Source organism: Lygodium microphyllum, chromosome 21 (genome assembly GCF_053477565.2).
Source record: "Lygodium microphyllum isolate KBCC chromosome 21, Lygodium_microphyllum_v1.1.10, whole genome shotgun sequence".
NCBI lineage: Eukaryota > Viridiplantae > Streptophyta > Polypodiopsida > Schizaeales > Lygodiaceae > Lygodium > Lygodium microphyllum.
The window spans coordinates 137,423,674-137,440,697 of record NC_141155.1 but is presented as its reverse complement, the minus strand read 5'-3'; the positions used below and the strand labels follow the sequence as shown (position 1 = coordinate 137,440,697).

At 40.4% G+C, this 17,024-nt stretch overlaps 1 protein-coding gene across 2 annotated transcripts in view; it reads left to right on the top strand.

Annotated features, from left to right (window-relative positions):
- Positions 1-17,024, top strand: part of NRPA1 (nuclear RNA polymerase A1) — a 145,964-nt gene that overhangs the window by 18,374 nt on the left and 110,566 nt on the right. For both annotated transcript variants that reach the window (XM_087661269.1, XM_087661270.1), the window contains exon 3: positions 10,799-10,968. In XM_087661269.1, the coding sequence (XP_087517395.1) occupies positions 10,799-10,968 (170 nt within the window). The remainder of the gene's footprint in view (positions 1-10,798; positions 10,969-17,024) is intronic.

The following is a 17,024-nucleotide window of genomic DNA, read 5'->3' as shown; positions in this document are numbered from 1 at the left end:
ATGGATGTAAAGACTGCATTCTTACATGGTGGTTTGCATGAAGACATATATATGTAGCAACCTGAAGGATTTGTGGAAAAAGGGAAAGAGAAGATGGTATGTAAACTCAAAAAAAGTTTGTATGGGCTGAAACAAGCACCAAGAGAATGGTATCATAAGTTTGATACATTTACGCAGTCTCAAGGTTTTCATAGAAGTCAAGTAGATCACTGCTTGTACACAAAGAAGGCAGCAGATGACAACTTGATTATCTTGGTTCTGTATGTTGATGACATGCTGATTGCTGGCAGGGATACTCATGCCTTGGACTCACTGAAGCAAAGTCTTCATGGGAGCTTTGACATGAAGAATCTTGGTGATGCAAATCACATTCTTGGTATGCGAATACTTAGAGATAGATCAAAAGGATTACTCTATCTATCTCAGTAGGAGTATATCTCCAAGGTTTTGCAGCGTTTCAATATGGAGGGGGGGAAAGCAATTGGGGTTCCATTGCCTCCATATGTGAAACTTAGTGCAAAGGACAGCTCTACATCTGATGATGAGAAGGCTGAAATGGCCAAGATACCATATGCTTCAGCTCTTGGTAGTTTGATGTATGCTATGGTTGCTATACGTCCTGACATTGCCTTTGCAATGGGAGTGGTTAGCAGATACATGGCAAACCTTGGTAAAAAGCATTGGGAAGTAGTGAAAGGTATTATGAGATACCTCAAAGGCACAAAGGAGTTGTGCATCTGCTTTGGAAAGCAGAAGGCATCTGTTGTTGGCTTTATGGATGCAGACAATGCTGGTCGTGCGGATTTCAGAAAGTCCACTTCTGGGTATGTATTTACCTTCACAGGATGAGCAGTCTCTTGGATCTCCAAGCTTCAAAAGTGTGTTGCATTGTCTACTACAGAGGCAGAGTATGTGTAGCTTTGTACATATCTAGACTTAGCTGATTCTTTTCTCCTCTTAAGGCACATTGCCTTTAGGTGGGAGGTTGTTGGGAATAAAGGTCTATTGTGCCTTTTATATGTGCACGGGTGTGAACAGACCCTTAGCACATTGTACTTTCATATATATATCTATCTAAAAAACCTAAAGAGGTACACTTGTTTTTGTATCCACAAGTCGTGCTCACTCTCCTCTCTCTCTCTCTCTCTCTCTCTCTCTCTCTCTCTCTCTCAGTCTTTCTGTTGCTAGCAAGCATTGTGTGTCTCGATCCTTGCGCGCCTCTGGGCTCCACTCGTGTGCCTCTGAGCTCTACAACCTTTATTTGGGAGGGTCCATCCTCATCTATAAATAGATAGGTTGCCCCCATTCAGTTCTCATCCCTTTGTGTTAGTTTTTGGCCTTGGTGTGTAGATTTCAGCCTCAATCTCCCTCCACGTGGCTATCCAACCTTTGTGATTGTTGCCACTTCACTTTGTGCTACTCCTTTTGTTGGCGATTACCCTTGGAACTGTTGTCCATTGCTTGAAGGTCTTCCCTTTGCAGCGTTTGGTGTTGATCAGCTATTGCTAGCATCTTCACTTGCTCTAGTTGCTTGCGTTCGACATCTTGCTGCCCAAATGTTAAGTGGCTTATCACTCCTCCTTGTGTGTTGCTATGCCTGCTTGCGTTTGGCATCCTGTTGCCCAAATGATTGTGTTCAACCCCTTCCTTCATCAGGTGGCCCTTCGTTTGTTGCATTTACAGCCTTTTGCTTCCTTAACTTAGACACTCTGATTGGTGGTCACAACCCTCAGGATCTGTCTCCGGTGGACGTTACTCCTCACAAATGGGACGACCTTTTGCAATTGTTCTTTGAGTACGTCCTACATCTGTGCTGAGAATAGAAATTTCATGTTCTTGTTTTGGAAGTCCTGGCTCTGTTCCACCTGAGAGGGAGGCCACCGACCCTAATGTATCTCTGATTCCTCTCAACCCATGAAATCTGCTTTTGTGTGTTGCTCCATCTTCATTTCTTGTATTTGTAGTTGGAGCTTTGCTATTTGTTCATCTTTCTTGGTTACTTCTTGCTTAGCATTGAAAAGATGTGCCTGCAATTTCTTTATTTCTTGAAGGAGATATGAATCCCATGCTGACAATTTTGTGGAGGCGCGTGGTACCATAGGTGTAGATTGTGAAAGGGTTCACAAGAAGGATTTCCTTTGCTATTCCATTTGGATGTGTCTAACAAAAGCAGGGGTTGTTGGAGAAGAGTACCCCCTCCAAGGGTGCTCCCCTCCCCCTTGGGGGTGGGGGGTTCCTTAAGTTACCCTAGCCTTGCTAGCGAGAGACGAGGAGAAGAAACAAAATAGACAAAGAGAGAGAAACAGACGAAAGGGCAGGGTGGGGTGGGGCGGGGCGAGGCAGGGTGAGGGCAGGGTTAGGGCAGAGGCAGGCTCATGGGGGGCTAGGGTCAGGGCGCATTGAGGTAGGGGTAGGGTATGGGCAAGGTAGGTCAGGGCAAGGGGGCGGGGTAGGTCAGGGTATGAGCGGGGTAGGGGTAGGGCATGGGCGGGGCAGAGTTAGAGCAGGGATAGGGCAGGGATGGGGTAGGACAGGGTGCGAGTTGGAGAGAGGCGGAGGGTGCGAGCTGTGGAGAGAGAGACGGAGGGAGTATTCCGCGGATATTGTGGAGTGCTTGGTTTTGTGCGAGACACATGAATAACTTGTAATTGCATCGTAATGTCTTAGTTACCTTTTTCTCGGGACCCCATGATGTCTTATCAAGCTTCTCCATCATTTGAGGCTTTGAGGAGGCATTATGGACTTGGCGAGGAAGATGACACCCCGCATTCACCATCACCTTCACCTTCTTTGATTTCTCGTGTTCCAGATATCAGTCTCATGTTAGAGGAGGTGTTTCAAGAGTACTTGCGCATCACGTATAGTTGAACTTACACCTCTCCTACTAACATTGCTATGCCATCGAGACTGGTTGGTGAGGCTAGCCACCTCTCTGATCTGGAGGACATACAACTTTTGGGATGATTGGTGACCCATCTTTACTATCTTAGCTAGGTTGTTAGGTTTGTACAAACCCTTTGGGTCGTATGAATCAAAACCCTCTCCTATTTCTCCTTTTGGTGTGTAGGATACATATGATTTTCTATATGCCAGCTTCAATAGAGGGGGCTCTCGAAATAGACATCCTGCATTAGGTATATCTATATTTTTCGTTTTATTTGAGTATGTAAGCCACTCTTTTTAAATCTCTTCCATTCCATTCTCTTTTGGCCAACACATCAATTTCCTCTCTTTTTATTCCAAAACCTTGGATTACACTCCATATCCGCATCCACCACAGTGGGAGTTGGAATCTCCGTTTTCCCTCCTAGCATATTCTCATTCTTTGTTCCATACTCATACTTTTCTACCACTTCACATCATGGTCCATCGTTACAAGGAATGCCACCCTTTAACATTGTACCCTTCACTTACCCTCAAGCCACTTTGCACCATGGGGCTTTGTTATAGGGCATACCACCCTTTAACAGAGTTTTCTCTACCCTTTTGCAAGTGAGCACATCATTTTCCATTGGGATGGCTTTGATAGGCATTCCTCTCACTACCCCCAATTATACATCCTTTGACCTCTTAGATGTAAGGATTTCCATCCTTTGCTTATGGTGCATCATTGCACTTTCCATGGGTCACTCCTACGCACGACTTTCCATCCTCTGTTCCATGTGTCCCTATCCCTCCTCCTTGGGCACCTCATGCGGTTACCATGCACACATTTGGATCCTCTATGCACACTTTTCACATTGTCGGTGTAGATTCTATGCCAAACCGACGATTAGCTCACCTTGATTACATTTGTCAATGGAGAGCCCACAATGCCATAGCCAATGTTGAGTTAATGCAGGGGTTGCTTCTTGAGTTCCTATCATGGGGATGTGAAATTTTGAGATACTTTAATTTTGCCAATAACATTTGATTAAGATATTAATCAAACGTGCAAGGTTATTTAGCACATGTGATGCACATGGTAGTTATTTTATGATAACAGGCCAAGGACCTTAAAGATGCAGTGGGTGCTAAAGGTAAAAGTTATAATAAGTTATGTCTAACAGGTTCTAGGTAGTACCGGTGTCAGATTTGGGCTTAGATTAATTTATTGGCCACTAATGTTAGTGGTGACATTAGAGACTAGACATTAATTAATTAATTAATACATGTCTAAGAGTCAATATTTGCTAAGCAATACTTGGAAGACAAATTAGCCTAGTCAATTTAATTATTGGCTGGTGAAATTAATTTCTTGAGTACTAGAGTAATTGTTAAATTAGTTTTTAGAGTTGGATAATGTTGGAAAATGGGATTAGAAGGCTGCCACTTGGCACAACTTGCCCATGCAAGTGAAAAAAACGTTTTTAGGGGCTGGTGTAGTCTATTCCAGCCATTGCGAGAGATGAGGAGATTGTTAGAGAGCAAGGAGAGGTTGTTGATGTGATTTGCAGCCACCAGGGATTAGTCCTATAGCAAGTGGTAACAGTTTGGAGCTCTCCAAGAGCAGGTGATAGTAGCCCAAGGTCCTTCTGGTATGGGTGATAGCATACAGGAGGTGGTAGTAGTCTTTCCGGTGGTTCCAAGTTGTAGGTGACAGCTTCCATGGCTGTTTGAGTAGGGCAGGAATAGTTTTTCAGCATTTCTCGCAATGAAACTCTGAAATTTCTCTCTCTACAATATTCTCTCTCATCCCCAATCATCTCTCAAGTTTTCTCAGTATTTTCCAGTAGTTTAAGCCATTAGAGAAAGAGATTTCAATCAATCTCTTTTGCAAACCCTAATTTACAGTAGAATTTAGGGTTTTGATAGTTGCCTCAAGATGCGTGCTCAAAATTGAGGGCCTAGGACTTAATTTCCAACAGCTGAAATTGAGGAATTTCAGGGAGATTCAAGAGGCCAACCAGTCAATATCAAATTTAGGGCTGAATTTGTATTTCAGGGAGCAGGGTGAAGGCTAATGCCCAAGCAAACCAAGGGGCGTATTGGTTTGGAGGCTTGTTGGTCATTTATGATAGCAAAAGATACTTGGATTAGCGGAGAAGGTCAGAGAATCTTAGTTGTACTCCATCCATTTGCAATACAAGTTAAGGAAACTGCAAGGGGCGTCAGTTTTGGGGCCAACAAGCTGTCCAATGTCCAAGATTGTATCATAAAGTGTGCATTTCAGTTTTGTGAATTTGTTAATTGTTATAATAAGTGCTTAATTAGGTTTCACCACCATCCTCGAGCAGAAGAAAGGTTGGTTTTAGTTCCACTCTCAGTTACAACATTTTTCCCTCAGGTTTGAGTGTTGGAGTTATCTCATTGACCGTTATGCGGCAAGGGATCGCATTCGACACATTGATCTTGATTTTGAGCTTCAAGAGTTTTTTGTTAAGGGAACAATCTGAAAGATAAGTTGGCTGAATATTAGTGGTTACTTGCAAAGTTTGCCACTATTGTCTTCTTGAAGTCAGGTGACGATCAAGTCACATTCTTCTTGAGCAAGTTGCCCATTATCTCACTACCTAGATTGTCGACCTTCAAGGAGTTTGAGTGCTAGTTCTTGCGTTACGCAAGGGTGCATGACCAAGTCCATAAGAAATCCTTCACATATACTTATTTAGAGAGGGGGACTGGTTGCATATTCTTTGCAAGGTAAAACCAGCAGTTTCATGATAAATATGTTGCATGTCTGTGTGTTATACTTGTTGTTTTTGCATAGCTGCTCCAAATGCATAGAAAGATGATGGCATTTTGTCACCCTACTATAGTTTCCAAAGGATTGCAATTGATATTTATTCTTGACTCTTTCCTATCCATTCCTTGACCATAGTAGAGAGTATCACAATGATTACATGTGCATGAACAAGTTGAATGAACGAGCTGTTCAACTATAATATTTGCTATTTTCTTTATCCTTTAGTACATCTTATCTATATATTTCCATTTAAGTATCTGCCCAAGAATAAATTTTTTTGCAGACTGTGTTCTTCAAAGCTTTAGTTAGGGGATTGCCTCGGGCATGTTATGCTAGTGTGGAAGCTCGGAAAAGTTGTAGAAGTTCTAAGAATACAAGCTTATTGTTGCAGATGATTGCGATGTTTGCAAAAGAGTGCCTTGGTCTAACACTATCAATGTGTAGTTTCACAGTCTTCAAGCAAGAATGCCTTGCAAGAAGCGAAGGCAAGCCAAACCAAGGGTGACTCCCCTTCTTTAGATGGAACCAGAGAAACAAAACCCATTTGGCAATGACTCCCTAAGAAAAATAGACTTTGCACACATTATCAGAGATTGGATCATGTGGATGAGGAGTGTTGTACAAAGGCCTAGGGTCTTTCTCCTAAGAAACCTCAACAAATTGTTGCAATTGCCTCCACTCCTAGATATTACAATGGGGCTATGTCTCTTGTTGTTGCCCCATCTACTTCTTCGGCCCCATGATTGATAGCCTAAGCAGCCATCTTTCTCTACTCCTGAGGGGTTGTCTAATCGGTCTATGAGTACCACTCCCATTGCACGTTACGTATCCACTTCATATCCACCTCCATCTAGGACTATCTCACCATCTCATTAGGCGTCCCATTGGCAGAGCCTTACTAGCGGACGTACACGATGGTGGGCACATCCTTAAATCAAATACATTTCGTAAAATTAGGTTTTTTAGGCTATTGAGTAAGGTCCATAGGATTTTTTTCTTAAATATTTATTCTGAAGTCTTTTGTTGCATTTACTCACACACACATACATATTTCGCATCATTGCATTGTTCATTCAGTTGGCTTTTCATTTTAGTTTAGTTTAGTTTATTGGAGCATCTCACTATTGACCTTTGTGCTCGCAGATCTTCATCTCTTTTTCATGGTTTTGTTTTCAGTATAGGGCTAACATGTAGGTTTATACTAGTCCTACTTGGGCTAGAGACTTGGAATGCACCGCGTTTCATTAATGGTTTCATAATCCTAGGAGTTTTAGTCTTCTACTACCATGGAGGCTTCCCTTCTCGAGGTGAATTGTGTAGTATCTTTGTTGATGCTATCATGGTGGTGACTTCTATCTTGTTCTTTCAGTCGGGATGCTTCCTTTCCTCACGGTTCTCGATACCACATGAAGACTGACATCTGGCTCTTGTTTCTCCTTCGGCATTGTTCTCTAAAGTTGTGAGGGGGTGGCTACCCTTCTTCGTATTTCACAAGTTTCGGCACTTGTCTTCGACATCAACCTTTCCCTCCTTGTTGTACCTCCTTTTACATTGCATGATTTTATCATCTTTGTAAAGGGCGCTTGGGCAAGTAAACAATTTTCCCACGAGGGACATTGTCCAAGTGGCATCGCTTGCATGAGCATTTTGGAGTATGTATAATGTAGCATACTCATTGTGTAGAGCACCACTAGATGGATCCTAAATTGTTTTCATCGGCAGTTTGTACACTGTATCACCATTCCCTTGTCATTGACACCCTTGAGTGGATGGGTAGCTTGTCCATTTTGTGATGGGTTGAACTTGACTATCCCTTTTTATTCTCCCATATAGTATAGTTTCTTAACTGACCCATAGTTGTTAGGCACGAAAAGTACGGTACGGTACGGTACGATAAAATATGGTACTAAATGGTACCTTAAGATTTTATAAGGTACGGTATGATATTAGTACGAAAAAAAAATAACTTCGTTATTTTGAACTATAGATGATAGAACAAATGTTTAAAGTCTAAATAGCAATGCTATTGGAGTATATAAGATGAATACTTGAGGGGAACACGCCAAAACCTCTATGGCATATGTTGCATGCGCAACATGCGTTACAACTTACAAGTACATACATAGGAGTGGATACATCATACATGAATGATCATACAAATAAGAGGCATGTATGCTTTGAGAGAGAGAGAGAAAGAGAGAGAGAGAGAGAGAGAGAGAGATGAAATGATTTTTACGAAAAAAAAAAGAGAGATGAAATGACATGAGATGATTTATTAACGTCCACAAGAGGCCAAAATGACTTATGAGACCAATAGTTACCAAACAAACCACCAAAGGTTTTGGTAAAAGATTTATGAATTTTGTTATGGTTTGTTTGGCATTTCTAAGGCTAAAGTAGCTACCGATGGTACATTCACTAATTCGTGTACTCTCAGAAGGTACATTAGGCCAAGCTATCCTCTAGTCTAGTTTTATTAGCAATGTGTACTAATGCTTTGGGTTGGGTGGTGCAAAATGAGCTGTGAACAAAGGTAAAATCAATAGGATTAAGCTACTTGATGATTCTCAAATGGTGCTGAATTTATTTATTGATGACACTAACATATTGTGAAAAATGATGGGACATCAATTAGAAATGTTTGGAACTGCTTGAATACCTTATGTATGGCCTTTGGCTCTAGGATAAATCATAACAAAACATGTATGAGGAGTCTAATCAAGCTTCCACCCCCTTTCTTGGTTGATCGATCAAGGCTACAAAATCATCACCACCACCACCACCACCACCACCACCACCACAACAATCAACAAACCAAACCACCACCACCACCAACAACCACAAAAAAAAAAAAAGGGTGCTTGTTTTTTGGTATGAATTCGTATGGTACGGTATAGTACGAGTGCAACTATGAATGGACCACAAACAATCTCTCAAAACACTTTTAAAACAAAAAAAAAGGTTCATCGTGGTTTCATCCACCCTTGTAGGACTTGGGTCATTGGGTAGTCATCGTGCATGCTTTGTCCAATGCCTCGGTTGCTTTGGGGTAGGACTCCTTGGGCAAAACTAGGTTGACCTTCCTTTCGAGCCTTGTTTTGGGCCTGAGAGGGGATATTGATCTAAAAAATGCATTACATGCTAATTAGCCTCTTAAACAGCACCAAAACATGCTTATTTAAGGAAAAATACTAGAATGGTGAGCAGTTCGAGAGAGTTTTGGTGAAACCCTAATTTGAGAGGATAGACAGGCTGCCCTCATTCAGTCCTTATCCCTTTTTACAGGTTTCTGACCCTTAGTGTGCAGATTTCAGCCATTAATCTCCCTCCATGTGGCTGTCTAGCATTTGCGACTACTGCCACTCCACCTTTTGCTGCCCTAGCTGTTGGTGACTGCCCTTGGAGCTTCTGCCTGCCGCCTGAAGGTCTTTCCCTTGTGTTTGGTGCTGATCAGCCATCACCAACATCTTCATCTCCTCTAGTTGCTTGCATGTTGCCTAAACATTAGGTGGCTGATCACCCTCCTCCCTCTGCATTGCTGTGCCTGTGTGCGTTTGGCAGCTTGTTGCCTAGGTGATAGTGTTCACTGTTCAACACCCTTCCTCCATTAGGTGACTCTTAGTTTGCTACGTTTGCAGCCTTTTGCCTCCTCTCCTCCGATACTCTGACTGGTGGTCATAGCCATCGGGAGTCGTCTCTGGTGGATGTCACTCTTTGACACTATTGCTCTGCCCTTGGCCATTTTGTACACTCTTCATTCACTTTAGAGTTGTGTTCTTCCTCTCTCCTTCTGCTTGTGTATGTTTCTATGTTCGAGTTTTGAGTTTTGCTTTTAGGGTTTGAGTTTCGCACGTCTGTATTTGTATCGTTGTGGTTTTTTAATGGTTGTACACTTTGTGTTTAATCAGTGCAACCCCTGGTAGCTACTCCATAGTTTTCTTCATAGATGTCCCATCACAAAGTAGTCAGGGCATTTGGACAAAGGATGCATGTTAGTTGCCCAGTGGCCTACCAAGACTACAAAGGGGATTGTAATCTTACCAAGGGAGTCCAGGTGTTCACCTTAGAGAGGCGAGGGCATTGGACAAAGGGTACACATCAATGGCCTAGTGGCCTACCAAGTCTTGCAAAGGCGAATGGAACCACAATTTTAATTCATGGCTTGACGCCGGTCGGCAGCCAGTTTGGTCACATGCAACCTATTTATTACTGCCCCCCACCCCTCAGTTGGCTGGTCATTCTCTTCTGCAGATTGGATAGCACACTTTGACTTCTAACCTCTCCTTTGTCTCTGGTGCTGCTGTTGTCATGAGTTTGATCTAGTGCCTTCATTGATGTCTTGGGCTACATCAGGGACTGATCAGTTCACTCTTCATATTCAGCTTCCATTTAGATTCAATGCGGATTTATCACTTCATTCTCTTCTCTCTTTGCAGTCTTTCTCTTCCCTTCTCTCTTCTTCTTTGTGTTTGTCTTCTGTTGTGCACTCTCAAGAGCGTTCAGGATTTGAGAAGGGGTGTCAAAGGATTGACACCTCTAGGACGGGCACTCAGGCAAGGATGTATGGTGGGCAACAGGTTGGGTAGGTCTTAGGGCAGTGTGGGCAGGCTCTAGGGCAGCATGGGGACCAGGTTGGGCAGCGAGCAGCAGGCAGGTTGGCTGGACCAATTTGCAGCAATGGGCTGAATTTAATGCAGGCGGACTGCATTATTTTATTCATTTCTTTTTGGCTATTTATGCCAGGCTGCTCCCCAATCTCTGTCACTTCAGTTTTGTGCAGATAGAGAGATCTTTTGGCTGTCCATTCTCTCACAGGTAGTTGTGCATGCCTTTTGTATTCAGCATTCTGCTTACTGCAGGGTGCGCAGTGTTTTCTTTCAGCCTGGTCATGGACTTCTGCAGTGCAGCACTCTGACATTGTGGAGGTAAGGATTTTATTGCATCAAGCTGGTCACATTGTGCTTAGAATATGAGGATATGATGAGGCAGTAATGCATTGTTTTGTTTCATTATGCTTAGGTTATGCAAATTAGTCAATTTGGGGGGGGGGGGGGGGGGTATCATTGGTTTTAAGAAGTTGTACTGTGCAAGTTTGTCAGTTTTTTCACCTTTAAAGGTTTTGAACGTCTGCAGGTTGTGAATAAAGAAATTGAAGGTGTGGGCTTCAGCTTCTACAGTCAAGAGGAAGTGCGTGCCATCAGTGTCAAGCATATTACAAATCCTATTTTATTGGATGCATTGGAGAGGCCAGTACCAGGAGGGCTCTATGATGGAGCTTTAGGCCCTTTAGATCAAAATGGAAGGTGATTAATTGCTTGTATGATTGTGTGCTCTGTTTGTCATTTTTGTCACTGTAGAGGTTTTCTGATGTGACATATCTTTAGATTAAGGTTCAGACAATGATTCAGCCTGAAAGTTTTTGAGTTTTTAATGGTGTGAAAGATAAAGTTTGCACTTCAAAAAGTTGCTTGATGATGTGAACTAACTCAGCTCTGAGTTGGCTCCTTTGCCATGTTGAACATGTGGCTTATATTGTGACCATACATTTATTGTGCATAAAGATCTGTTTGTCTCAGTCTTATAAAGATAAGTAGAATAGAGGACAATTTAATAGAGACATAGTCATCATCTCTTAGAAGAGGGGAAGTGTGATCAGTACATCTTCCTTGCCCCTGCTGCAGTCTTAACTGGACTGTTTTTTTAAATTAATGGCACTACAATGCATCCCAAACTTGCTACAAGAGTGATTTTTAAGTACTGTGGACACAAACTGGGGATTTGAAAAGTATACTAATGAAGCCTAATTAAACTGCATTGATATTCAGTATGTCCTACTGAGTGGTCAATTCAAAGGCTTTGTATAGTCGATTCAAGAAATGGATCGTAAAGCAGAACTTAGGTTGAGAAAGCACTTATGATCTAACAAAGAGGAGAAGCTGTGGTACCATGCCAAAATATGTCTTAACAAACAAAAAATACAAAAACTTTCATAAGAAGTGTTTGCAAATTTATACATGAAAGAACAACCAATCTCTCACATAACCATGGATAATACACAAGAAACTGATATAGTGTTTGAGCAAAAAAGTTGATTCGTTATGAGCTAAAAACTTTGATTCTCTTTCTCTCTTGCACTAAAATTTATATGCACTATAATCAGCAACGTGATCTAAACCCAAATAGACAAACACCACCTTGATAAAAGTGCCCATGATCAGCCCACAAAAGGACATCACAATGCAAATTTGTGCCACCAGCCATCTTTGATCAAATGATGGAGCGCATTTTTAGAAATCATCGACAATATATTAGTACTTAATTTGATGATATTATTGTTTTTAGCAAAAATGAAAAGAAGCACCATCAACACCTTGAGATTTTTCTACAGTTACTTCAACAAAATGAACTCTTGTGATAAATGCTAAAAAGAGTAGATTTTTCATACATTAAACAAACTATCTTGGGTATGTTATCTATTCTTAAGAGATTTAGATGAATCCTAAAAAAATCAAGATATCTCAAGAATGGCTTTACCAATTCTAAAACAATAAGAACATATCAAAAGTGAATGCTGTTTTTAACTTTGTGAAGGCTACATTCTCTTTCTCTCTTCGTTGGAAGGAGCTATTCTTTTTTGTAAGGTCATGAAGAGGAGAAGCTATATATGCAAAATGCTTGATGGAGCAACGATAATAGAAGCTTTAGTAAATAATGTTTTTTGAACATCCACCAACCCTTTGTGATGAAAGTCTTAGTTTGATAAGAAAGGTCTTTCGAAAAACAATCTTTATATTTTTCCAAGAGTTTAAGTTGCTCTTGGTTTTTAGCATTCATGTTATCTTTTATGTAAACGACATCGAACACTACCCTTAATTGCTCTTGTATATGGTTTACTATAGGTATGATGTTTCTTGATATTTCAACTTGGATCTTGTACTTTTTTTTAAATTGTTGAATTCTATATTTTTCGTTTTAGAGAAGATGGCCGAGTCTACCTTATGATTTTAGGGTATACTAAGAATTACAACACAACCATCAAGATTTGTGATATTTAAAACCTGACGAACTTTAGACGGCGGAGTCTTTATCTCTTCATTTTTTAATCCAATATCTTTAGCTAACTGCAAGAAAATGAAGTTTTTATCCGTTCTAAGGTCTATAAGAAATAGTGATTGGTTACTTTGTTATTGTCCTCAAGCTTTTAATAGTTTATGTATGGCTAGAGTGTGATTTGTTTTTGCAAGTATATCATTGACAATATTGATTGTCTTTGATAACTTGTCAGAGACTTTACTTTATTCTTTGCTCAGACATTGCTTTGCTATGTGGCTTGTTTGTTCACATTTAAAATACTTTCCTTATTTCATGGAGTATTACTTTTTTTCTTCAAAAATTTTCTTGGCATGTGGATATAGATTGGAGTAGAATTGAGGAGCATTTGGAGGTGCTGAGGGTGTTGTCTTTGTTTGATTTGGTTTTGTTGTTGTTTTTGTTCGTCTTTTGGGATGAAATACTTCTTATGATCAACCACTTTTCTTATTATCATTTTGAAATGATTTATTGCCATGATGCTTAGCATGGTAAATGAGTTCCTTGGGACTACAATAATGATAGTGATTAAGAGTAGTATAATGTTTAAACTGTAAATCTCCTCGGAACTTTCTAAGGTCTTTAGAGCTACTGATTTTCTTGAAACGATGGATCTTCAAAAGTAGCTTCCAAAACCTCTTTGTGTAGTCATGAAATGACTCATTTTTCCTTGGCCAGAACCGATTCCATTTCATTTTTACATCTCTTTTGAAATGAATAGGAAGGAATTGACTTTGTATCATGCGAATGAAGAATTGGCAAGATTTTGGGCGTATAATGACTATATAAGATTTAAAGTTGATGAATAAACTTAAGAAAAAGATCAGGATTTTAGAAACCATCATATGTATTGAATTCGGAGATGATTGATAGGAGCAAAGGAGTCATTTGGCTATCGTTGGCTATTGCAAAAGAACGCGTCCAAGCAGACGCACTTGGGATTGGGAGGTGTACACAGACCATATGAACCACTAAGTGTTTGGGATAAAATAAGAGTCAATCTGAGCAAGAACATAATGTCCAATGGCCGAGTCATTTAGTGTACTTGCGTTTGCGACCAGCCACGCACTCGGAGGATCCCATGCGGAATATCAATTCTTATTTGTGTCATATGGAAGTGAAGCTGAGATATTTGGTTGATTGTGACAATCGTTTGATAGGAACATATCAATACTAGTGTTGCTGTCGATAGCATAGAGAGTGTCTCGGTAGCTTTTCGCATGGGGGACGAGGTTGATTATAAAGAGCAAATGCATAGAGAAACATGCCATATTCTCTACAGAGAGGTAAAAAGGTGCCTCTATGTAGTTGAAGGTGGAGACACGTGTAATGAGCTTCTGTCCCATGGGTAGGACCTGGCATGGAAATAGGGTGTTGGTGGGATGATCAAAGCTCTGCCAGACTGTAGTGTTACCTCAATGGGAATCAAGGAGCTTGAGGTTGCCGTTCGCTTCTATCTGGAGACCAGTGATGTCCTGGGAGAAGGTATTGGTGGACTAGATAAGCATATCATTGATCCATGTCGTTTTGAATTGAGTGCCCAAGGTCTTAGGGTGAACCTAAGCTTTATAAAAAGAGAAGGGGAAAAAAAAAAGTTGCTTAACATGCTAGATCAAGCTGATTTTACCCGCAAAACTTCAAGAAAAGTTGAGTTACTTCACAATGTGGCTATCCCTACCGTATCTTCTATCTAGTTTACTCACCTTTTCGCTTACTAATAGAAGCCAATACTCAAAATTACTCTATAGTGCTGAAAAAGTACTTTGTAATACTTAAAAAGCACTCTACTCTATATAAGCGCCATAAATTTTAAGTAAAGAAATCTATGAGACCCTAGAGATAGAGATGGGGGATATATGTATAGTGCCTTATTTGTATGCAAATGTAATATGAAGTGGTCTTTAGAGTGTGGAGAGATAAGGAAGATGAGCAGGAAGGATAAGGAGCAAGTTAAACTTGACCCAATGCAATGCATCCAATGTACAGACGAGCTTATTTAAGGAGGCAAGGTATGTGGCTATTCGTTGCTTTCTCTATATCAATAAAAAAGGATACCATATGACTTTGATGTGATCTCTTTCTTTGTCTTGAAGTAGAACAAGACCTTTTACTTGTTCCACTATGCCTCTTGGAAATACTTGGGCTTCTTGATTGGCTTTTTTCATTGGTATGGCTTTACCTCCATGAAGCAAATTGGCTTTTTTTCTTGAATTCTTTAGGGTTATAAACTTTTTTCATTTTTGAGAAGTTGCTCACGAATATGTTACTTCTTCTCTTTAAGGCTTTGAATGGCTTGAAGGATAGCACTAGGATCTTCCACTGGGATTCAAAAAAAGCCATGTTAAGTACTCAATGCAAGGGTTGAAAATAAATCTACCTACAATTGTAAGCACTATCATTGTTGGAATAAGGATCAAGCCAAAGCTTTGATATCATAGTAAATGCCCCAAACAACATAGTATGCTTAACTATTATAATATTCGTTTATTTTCGAGACTTTATTTCAAAAAATAGAGAAAACAGATACTTTAAGTTGAATATGACAATTATTCAGAAAATTACAGCCATGGAAAGGTTAAAGTAACGAAAACAAGATTCACGATTGAAGATGGGCGAAATCCCTCTCTCCTAGTGAAGGAATGTATTTTTGCTTAATCCAAGTCTTTTAGGGAAGAGCTTAGCTACAATCAACCAGAGAGTGATGAGAAGTAGTTCTCACTCTCACAAGATCATGTGATGATGTACATGCATATATGCATCACTTACCGTACAATAAAAACAATTAATTTTCTTTAGAAGGTGAGAATAGAAAGAGGGAAAATCAGCCTTTCCTCATTGATGAACAACAACACATCGATATGGCTTGCTTCTTGTTCTTGAAATGGAAGAAAATTTCGAGAAGGAGAGGTTGTAATGAATTTACAGGTCCGTTGTCTCGTAGAACAGTAGTGAAAGTAGAGAGAATATGGACGTATTCGATGATGGTGGAGTGGAAGATGATGACATACATGGTTGGGGTCAACTTTAGGCAATCTTTAGTTTGCTATACAAGAGTTTATAGACAAGAAAACTGTGTCAGAAGTGGAGCAGGGGTGGAAGCATAAACATGTGCTGAAATAAACTGCTGAAACACAAGACAAAAAGAGAAAAGAAAAGAACACGATACAGATGAGAATTCAGATGTATGCACGGGAAATGGAATCCATATATCTGAACACGAGACAGTCGCATACAACAGTGAGTCACTGGCTGCGTGGGCACTGGCACTGGCTCCTCTCTCCACAGAGTCTGCAGATGGTGAAGATGATGATAATGACTGAGGAGGAGCCACTGAGTATATATAGACTGAAAAAGTGGGGAGCAATAATGCTGGTCGTGGACAGCATTTAATGCTGGCCGACTGGTGCATAAAATGCTCCACTGGCATAAAATGCCACACTAGAAAAAACCTAAAATACCTAATAAAAATGCCCAGCCCAGATCAAGCTCAGACTCACACATGAGCTGACAAATACTCTGCTAACAAACTGATGTAGAATGAGGAAAAATGAGAATTTTTTTATAGGAGAATGAGGAGAGCTAGTACAAAAAGGGAAAGTGGAGTAGTAAGTGTCTAGGGACATGTTACAAGGTGTGACAAGTGGTAGGACACTTAAAGCTTGTGTGATAGGTGTCTTTACACTTGTCTCTTATCTATGGCCTTCCTTTTTAAGTTAAGTATTGCTTTATTCTTTTACTTTGTAGTGCAATTGAAAACAATTGCAAGTATTTAAAGGGGGAGACTTGTCATGAGAATATGTATTTTTAATGCTTAGCTTTGACATTAGTAACATGTGCACATGTGAGGTGCATATGTGAAGTGCAAGTTAGTGTAGTGACTATGAAGACCTTATTGACCCAAGTGATTAGTGGGTGGCATTGACAAAAGTTGTTGAAAGTTATGTCGGACATGTACTTGTGGATGCTTGACCAGTTTGGGGGCTAGGCCATTAATTGGGCCACTAAATATCTAGCTTTATTCTTTTCACTTTGTAGTGCAATTGAAGACAATTGCAAGTATTTAAAGGGGGAAACTTGTCATGAGGATATGTATTTTTAATGCTTAGCTTTGACATTAGTAACATGTACACATGTGAGGTGCATATGTGAAGTGCAAGTTAGTGTAGTGACTATGAAGACCTTATTGACCCAAGTGATTAGTGGGTGGCATTGACAAAAGTTGTTGAAAGTTATGTCGGACATGTACTTGTGGATGCTTGACCAGTTTGGG